The sequence below is a fragment of the Adiantum capillus-veneris genome, chromosome 24 (genome assembly GCF_014529385.1).
Source record: "Adiantum capillus-veneris isolate H3 chromosome 24, ASM1452938v2, whole genome shotgun sequence".
In the NCBI taxonomy this organism is placed as follows: Eukaryota; Viridiplantae; Streptophyta; class Polypodiopsida; order Polypodiales; family Pteridaceae; genus Adiantum; species Adiantum capillus-veneris.
In genome coordinates, this window is record NC_140954.1 from 47,803,909 (window position 1) to 47,812,960 (window position 9,052).

At 40.7% G+C, this 9,052-nt stretch overlaps 1 protein-coding gene across 1 annotated transcript; it reads right to left on the minus strand.

Moving 5' to 3' along the window:
* Positions 1-234: 234 nt before the first annotated feature.
* On the minus strand, positions 235-7,788 carry LOC147426325 (uncharacterized). The gene is made up of 6 exons (XM_086498966.1): positions 7,739-7,788; positions 7,564-7,621; positions 6,439-6,571; positions 3,890-3,960; positions 3,588-3,623; positions 235-977 (listed from the first exon to the last, which is right to left on the minus strand). The coding sequence occupies exons 1-6, from the start codon at positions 7,786-7,788 to the stop codon at positions 738-740; spliced, it is 588 nt and encodes a 195-aa protein (XP_086355092.1). The 3' UTR covers positions 235-737.
* Positions 7,789-9,052: the final 1,264 nt, after the last annotated feature.

Here is a 9,052-nt window from a genome sequence, read left to right on the forward strand (position 1 = left end):
CAAAAATGTGTAGAAAGCACTTCTTTATTAATTTACTGGCGTTTTTACAATTCTTTGCGTTGTCCATGACTACTTGAACGACATGTTCGACATCAATTTCTTTAATTACATTAATCAAGACCTCAAAAATTTATTTGCCACTTTTAATTACACCAAAACTATCAATCACCTTTATAAACGTTTCTCTCCTCAATTGGACAAACCAGCATTACATTGATCAGCGGTCTTCTTTGAACATTTGACCAACCATCACTCACAATTGTGCATCCTAAAAGCAAAACATTCTCAAGTAATATTTTGCAACACGCTCTTTGACTTCGATGTAACATTTGTCCAAGAAAACATTTCGTATCATGTGATAAGAAGGAGCTGCAACTCTTGGGCCAAACTCACTGATTTTCTTCCAAGCAGCCTTCCAATGATTGTTGTCTACCATGACCAAAACACTTCAAGTGAAGAATATTGCTTTGGTGAGTGTAGTTTATGCTTCTTCTAGGACTGCACTCGAAAGCTTTGATATAATGATTTTTTACGCATTTGACCAAGTCCACCTTCATTGTGACGCTTAAAAGGAACACTGCTTGAAATTTCCTCCCCCTGCGCAGGCTGTTCTCCAAGGTTAGTTGGCGTCACCACAGGATCTGCCGAGTTAATATTTGACTCTGATAACTCTTGACTTGCAGTCACAGAGCTATGTATCTGTTGTCTCTTGCCACCCTTTTTGGCAAGCTCTTCTCTCAAACGCTTTGCAATTGCAGGTGCCTAAAGATGTTCACATTTCTTACAACTCTTTTTAATGCTACCCAAAAAATGGTCCCTAATACGTGGTGCATCGCTTGATTTTGTTGTGAGACAAAATTAACATTGGCACTCCATATATTGACCGCATATGTTGTGAGCATAATCTCACTCTTTGCCAAGAGCTTTTTTATTCTTTGGCTTTTTCGTACCACTTGTGCCCACATTCTGCTCCATTGCTTTAAAAATAAAATTGAAGACAAATGAACAAGATGTTTATTTTTTAAAATAAATTTCTTGTTTTCAATAAATATTAGAAAACCATTCATTATGAAAGTAGCCAAAAAGCACAATATGAGATATTCAATGCACACTAGTCAATCCACACATCAATCACCTATGTTGTAACATGCAATACACTCTATGCACGACATAATAAATACAACAATGCTATGACTTTTTCAATGCAATTATTATTATGATAATTATTTATATGTCCACTTTGATTTGCAAACAATAAGACACGTATATTTCAAATGCTACGAAGGATAATCAACTTCTACGCTCAACGATGTCAGTTGTTTGCAAAAAACAAATGAAAGCAATAAAATATATGATTGGTCATTTCATGCACTAATAATCTATCATAATACATAATGCACTCTCTGTATAAGCCAATGCATAAACTAACGCAAATAAATCTTCAATATAATCACACAATTGAGGACTCCTTGTAACCAGTGAAGGATTATAATCCCCTTATGCAACCAATTTAATATATAAAAGCTATTTTTATACAATTAAGGATTATAGCTCTTATATATATTGTGGAGTGACAGTGTATGCAACTCAAATCTATGATGGTGAAAAATGCAAGACAAGGATCTTTATATGCTTCGTACACTAGTACAAGACATCCAACCCTTGACTATATCGACTTGTCATTTACATATACTCATCTTCTAAAATCAATCACAACCCTCATTTGGACCCATGGCTTCGTCGCAATGAGCATGACTCTAAATTTTTAATTGTTTTGGTTTCGTATCTTTGTGTTCGGTAAAGGAATTAAAAATTTTTAAAAGTGGTTACCAAATTCGAAATCATGTTCGGTCCAAAAAAAAAGACCCATGACTCTGTAACTTTAGGTCAATTCACAAGGAGATGACTATATCCGGCATTCAAATACACTCCCCAAAGATTTGCCTAGCTAAAGGACCGCGACTAACACACTATTTATTATATATAATTACTCCCGTCGAGCTTTTTCATTTTTTCAACGGGCCTACCCAAAAAATAAAAAAGTCCGATGGGATTCTCGAAAAAATCAAAACTCCAACAGGCTAATGGACTCTATAGGTTTTTGCAAGTCATAATCAAAGTCACGTTAATAGTTTACGTGATACATGTTTTTTTGTGTAAATACTGTAGTTATAACGTAATCACACGATCGTAATTACATCAATGAAATCCATGGATATTAAAGTCACTAAAGATCTCGATGTACTTTGTTGCATCCAATGCTATCATGGGATATGTATGCAAAATGGTTGCTCAAGTTTGGCATGTTCAAAGATTTTTATTCACTTGACTCGAGATGTTAAGACGGCTCAAGAGTTTCAATCGTCGTAACAGTTTTCACGGAAAGAAATTTCCATGGAGCCATCCGCGCTAGAGATTATTTTCGTGAAGTACTTTACGAGACATGCCAGGATGAAGTTTTTCCGACGGTCAACTGGAGATAGTGGTGGACATGGGCCACAAGCTCAAAGCTAATAATTGAAAAACTAGTCTTGCTTGGTGGGCCTTTCTATACAACATCTATAGAATATAAGAGGACATATGGAAATTGACATTTAGCATCTAGCACTGAAGGGAACAAGAGCATGACTAATTTGGCAAGGGCGGCACTGCATGAAAGGGATATACATTTGAAAAATGCTATAAAGTTTATGGGAGGATACAAAGTTAAGTGCATCAATTATTAGAGCTAATAAGGATGGTTACAGTTGAGATTATATCCAAGTGAGGTTGTACGACTATGTCTACTAATGAATGTTTTTTCTAGTATACGTGCTACATGTAAATTCTTGCAAACAAAAAGTATTTCAAAAATAAATTTTTCATCAAATGGTTGGTAGCTCGTCTATAATTGTAATATATACCTCTTTTATGTCTAAATATTGCTCATCGATCTCATGAATAGAGAGGGGGATAATGTTGATTTATGGTTGGTATCTTGAAACGGTAATGGATTGTAGCTGGAATGTTGCTACTAAGTCTTGTTGTTGTTTCTTTAATGGCAAAAAGAGTCCAGTAATAATACAAAAGTGAGTGCAACAGGAGTGTCTATTTTATGTGTCTGTCAACCTCGTTTATCGCTATATATGTGAGGTAAACCATGACCTAGCATATAGACGATAAGCTAGTTTCAAGTTGGCTACAGTTTTCTCCCTAGATTATTGACGCTTGGACTGTAATCATCTAGGTCTTGAGAACTTCATACTGACATCTAGTATGGGAGAAACAAGGACATATATAGTATGTCATCAATTATTTAGAGCTGAAGTAAAGATGCACAAGGTGAATTTACTATTGTGATACACCACATGCATTCACTACTTGTGTATTCACTACTGTAATACATCACATGCATTGGCTAGCAATCGTATGCAAAGAGTTGCGTGTGTAACTAACATGTACAGATGTTCATCGACAATATTGAGTGTATAAATCTAAAAACGAGATCCAAAGAAACTGAAGCAAAGGAAGTAATGCGAAAAATTCTAAAACAAGTAAATAGGTAAAGCATGAATAAACTACAACAATAAATGAGGTGCTTTACTGACCTGCAATGTTGTACTACTGCTTTTCGATTGTCCAATCTAGTACAGGTCAATATTTGAGTCAAGCTACCAAAAAGAAATGTGAATAGTTAAAGATATCATCTTGCAATGAAATGTCACAGACTGAAAGTGCAAAGTATATAGTGCACGTCATACAGAGGTGCCATACAAAAGTATGGTGGAGAGTTGGCACTGTGGTATCTCCAAAAATTTATAAGAAACGGAAGCCGTGCCCTGCCTCGTAGCGTTTATGTGTTGCGCCAAGCAAACGCATGCGCATGGAAAACTAGATGCAGATAACGGACCTTGCAGTGTTGTCGAGCTGGAGTCACACTTGTGCAATTGAAACTTGTAGTGTTGTAAATATATGTCCTCCCTGCCATACACAAAACACGCAGATGTAACTTTATGTTGTATGTTCTCTGATCATTATTACCTTTTCTCTCTCTCTCTCTCTCTCTCTCTCTCTCTCTCTCTCTCTATATATATATATATATATATATGTATATATATATATATATGTATATATATATATATATGTATATATATATATATATATGTATATATATATATATATATATATATATATATATATATATATATATGTATGTATGTATGTATGTATGTATGTATGTATGTATGTATGTATGTATGTGTGTGTGTGTGTTGTAAGCTTCTTCAGTCATCAATTATGTCTTCTTGCCTCCTTGCTCACTAACCCGCGTTATGTATTGTGCTTCCTAACTCCACATGATAATAAGCATCTTGAGGTCGACGTCCCCATAGCGGAAGGCACCATATTCAATCCGCTCATTAATAATCCAAACACGCAGCTGACAAACTACTATTATGTTACGCTCATGGGCATTAGTACGGGTGGCGTTCCGCTCGATATCATTCACCTTCAAAATAGAGCCAAAGAGTGGCGGGGATGTTGTCATATTTAGCAATTTTTATGAAGTCCGTACTACCTTGCATCCCGGTTGCTTCCAAGCAACCTGCTGCATATATGTTACTCACTAACACATGCTATAGCATTACATTTCTCTAAATATATTTCACTCTCAAAGGCCAATCATCCAAGCTCCACATCTCCCCATTTTAGACAACGTGTCTAAAATGCAAGTGGAAAGGCTTCAAGCCAGCTGTTCCATGAGAATGAGGAATGGTGCTCAGAAGCAACCATGACTAACATGCAATAACCTATTCTTGCATGTTGAAGGCTTTTGTTATTCAACAAGGCATTGACCTGGTTGAGACAAGTCACAACAAGATTGCTAGTCGGGTCTCTTGTCGGTGCTCTGGTCAACTTGTATGGATTAGTGTTTTAGGATGTAACAAGCATATTTCACAAATTTTCCCAGCTAGTGATGTTGACAAGCGTAAGTTGCACCAGATGCACATGGCATCTCACCGAGCACCTGGGCAAGCCAATGTCAAAACAACGTTTGCTAGAATGCAGTAATTGCTATGCTCGGTAAAAGTCCTTAGGGTTGCTTTCACTTGATGCAAAGAGAAATCCACACTCCAGATATGCAATCATCTTTGCTTGCACCTTGAGGCTTGTGGCATCCACATGCAGGCCAAGGCTGTGTTTCACCAGGTTAAAACCATTTTGGACATATCTTGCATCTGCACGCTCTAGGATTTGGACGAGGAGAGGCATAGGAACCTTTCTCACAAGGGCTTTGTAAAGCATGGATTCACTAAGAGGCTGAGAGATGTAGTACAATTTGTCAAAAATACCATAGTAGAGTACAAGCAACACTAGAGAAACCCTATACACGACAAGGGCAAAGCCTCAATGTTTGAATTGATCATTGAGATCAACTTGTGATGTTCCACATGTGATTGATGCAGTTTGACTCGAAATGTTTGAATTGATCATTGAGATCAACTTGTGATGTTCCATATGTGATTGATGGCGCCGTTTGATCTATCCAGCGCCGGTGGTTTACATGCACCACCACTACGATCAGTGTTAGAAAAAAACCGGGGTCAAGTGTATTTAACTGGTTGAAATTCTAAAATCTTGGTTAGATTTTGAGCTTGCCTTGAAGAAAACCGGAAAACACAAGTTTTAGTGTAATTATCGGCAAAAGCTTCAAATTTTGACCTTAAAACCGGGAGAATTTCAACTTTGCGCTTATTTTCTTGGGTTAGGAAAAATGTATTTTTCTAGCCCTGACTAGGATAGCTTATTGGCTATGTCGATGGAGTTGCTCACCTTACCAGCCCGGATCTAGACGGCTGCCCTGGCTATGACCAAGATGGACAATTGAGTGTGATCTGTGTCTAGCTAGCACCTCATCCTTTAAACTCCAGTTGTATAGGGCTCACATATTCTGCTTGCGTGATGCTCTTACTATCAATAGCTAGCTTGGGGCTCTCTCTACAACTGGCCGCTAGCAAGTACAATCATAAAAATGAAATACGACATAGGTTCAATTCCCAGGCTCTGCACGATCACTCATCATTGCTGTAATTGCAGATACCACTGTTTTCGGCATCACAAGGGATAAACCTACTTGCTCAAAATTATCAACGCCGCCCTCAACTTCTAGATGTACGTGGGCGTCATTGGCCATACCTTCACTGTCGTGGAGATCGACGCCGAGTACACAGACCATTAACATTATCTCACAGCAGACCAACCTATTTGGAGTACTACCTCTCCGCCTCTGTCTTCTCTACCATCATCAACTGCTTCTTCATCCCCTTCCCCGCAACCCCGGCCAACGTAGTCATTTGCTACAACGGCACGAGCAAAGTCGTCTCTACTAGCCGCTGGTTGAGTTTTTGTTGTGGGGCGTGAGCGAGAGAGAGAGAGATGTAGTGCAGTACAGCAACATACCTTGTCGACGCTCCTGCTTGCTCTCCTCTGTGCTCGAATCTCCTTGTGTTGTTGATCTCCTTGCACTAGAATCTCCTTGTATTGCTGATCTCCTTGCGCTACTGTTATCGGCGGCAAAGCTTTTGAAGCAGCGCTGCTACTTTTCGAGCAAGATCGCAATGCTTTTTTTTGCCTCTTCGAGCGAGGTCGTAGTCCATTGGATTAAGATCTGGACTCTATGCTCAATATGCTCAAGATTAATCCAAGTGGTTCAATACGGTGGCCTTATTTGAAAAAAGGACTTTGGGCTCACCAAGTAAATATGGACCACCGATGCTGCATGGCAGCGCTACTTATACAGGTGGGCGGCAGACGAAGTGGTGGCCAGAATTTTGCATGGGGATGGCGTTAACGAGGAGCCGAGGGGTTGGCCGCTATGGCGTGAGGAAGAGAATAGGGCCAAGAGGCTGGCTCTGTATAGGAGAGGGGGGTTGAGAACCTCTGTCTGGGGGGTGACGAAGCTTTTGAAGGGCTGCAGTTCGGGAAGCGGGAGTTGAGGAAAAGGAGGAGGGAGAGCTGACTGGGGTTGGCAGTGAGCAGGTTTGGGGACATGAGAGAGAGGGCTATCATGTAGCGCCAGTGAGTACTGTTGCAGGCTGTTCCAAGTTGAAGGGGTGGCCAGCTAGTGGCCAGAGAGGGCCAGTGAAGGAGGGCTGCCAACCTGCAAATACAGAGGATGGATTGGGTCTGCATGGTAGGAGCGTGAGTTTTTGAGGAGGAGGAGGGCATGAAGAGGCCCGCCATTTGTATAGGGTGGTGAGAGCCCACGGGGGGAGCTCTGAGAGATGCAAGACGAAGAACGGCCTGAGGAGGTCAAGAGTTGCAGAGAGTAGTGAGATATATGTGCTACGATGCAAATTGCACAAGAGACTAACTACAACACAAACTATAGCGCTGTCAACTCTGAGTTGCACATGCTTGTACAATTGTATGCTAGGCCATTATGTGAGCATTGGGACCACTCATCAAGGATGGCAGTCATGTTTACCGCAATGAACTTTGTAAAGCAAACACACTCGCTCAACTTTAAAAAATTCCTTTTCTTAGTGACGTCCCCCCTCGAAAGTCCCAATCTAAATAGTAAACCGTAAGCTTTTCCTGCTTGCCATCGCCATCGTCATCATTGCAGCCTTGAACTGCAGCCCTTCAACCCACGAGCAACGCATCGAAGATGGCAAGAGTCGCGATGCATGCCTTCATATAGAGAGAGAGAGAGAGAGAGAGAGAGAGAGAGAGAGAGAGGCTATTAGGCTCACCCTACCTCCCTGACACTGCTCCCCTACCAACAGGTTGCCCCTCCTTCTGCTCCATCTCTCTCCACCCTCTCCCACCTAGGCTCGCAGATCCCCTCCTCTACCGACACTGCCAAAACAACCAAAAGAATGCCTTGCGCAATTGCCTGCTTGCCTTCTATGATTGGCAGGTAGGACCTCTCGCACCAGTGCCTACTATGCGAATGGCTCTAGCAAAACGTGATTCATTCTCTCTCGCATGGGAGAGCATGCAGCACACAGCATTGAACTGCACTCCCAAAATGGCGGCTTATGCAGCATTCAAAAAACGGCGTCTGATTTTCTTTTTTTTTCATCCAGCTAGGGTTCATAGCATTTGTGTGTTCACAACGAGAATTTTTATTGATTCTCCTCTTCTTTGTTTTTCTTTAAAAAAAATAGCATTTGCGTGAACACCGAGAATTTTAATTGATTTTCCTCTTCTTTGTTTTTTTAAAAATCGTGTCACATACGTTTATTTTATTCATTACTTCCAGAGATGCTCTCCGAAATTCCTTCCCTCTCCTTTCAAGTGAATGATTCACTACCCTTACAAAAGGCTAAGACGAATTCGAAGCCCCACCTAACGAAGAATTATCTTCCAGCAACTCCTCGTAACCACTTCAGCTGGCAAGCTAACTGTCACTTTGAGGCCAATCATATTTTTAAAAATATATAACTCTGCTTTCGTATCTGTCCGTCGCCCCTGCTTGCTCTGCTTGCTGCGTCGTCGCACACACGCCATACGCCTCTCTCTCTCTCTCCGCGCGCTCTGTCGCCCAACACCCACCTTACACTCCCCTCTCTCTCTCTCTCCTCCACGACGCCAGTCTCGCTTTTTTGCACATCTGCGAAGATTCGCCTCGTACTTTTTTTTTCACAAATCGTTGCACCTACTTGGGCTAGCATTCACCCCACACAATCAACAAGCAAAGCATTGCAGTAGTCATTAGGAAATTTCAGAGGTCATTTGGAGGGCCATATGAAGAGAGAGAAAAATAGAGCGCGTCCAATGAGCACGAAGGCTACGTTACGTAGGAAAGTACGTGGAAAGACTCAAAAAATAGGAAAATAGCTACATAAAACTTTCACGAATTTAGGATTGTAGCATAGTAATTTCCTTCCTTTTACCGAGCTTTTAGGTGCTTGCATGTGGTCCCACTTCTGATATTCTCTTATGGTCATTAACGTACTGGAGGGTGACCATTAAGCCCGCACAAGATATTGGAATTCTAAAACACTTTCCCTCCATTAGAATGCTTTCAAAGTGAATCTCCCTCCACTAAAGCTTTTCTCTGAGAGCT

What these genes read in the sequence shown, in the direction of transcription:
- LOC147426325 (XM_086498966.1), bottom strand. Translation starts at nt 7,788, where the DNA reads ATGGAGCAGAAGGAGGGGCAACCTGTTGGTAGGGGAGCAGTGTCAGGG. An exon ending in AGGGGAGCAGTGTCAGGGAG is followed by an intron (nt 7,622 to 7,738) that starts GTAGGGTGAGCC and finishes CGTGGGTTGAAG; the next exon opens with GGCTGCAGTTCAAGGCTGCA. An exon ending in CAAGCAGGAGCGTCGACAAG is followed by an intron (nt 3,961 to 6,438) that starts GTATGTTGCTGT and finishes TGTGTATGGCAG; the next exon opens with GGAGGACATATATTTACAAC.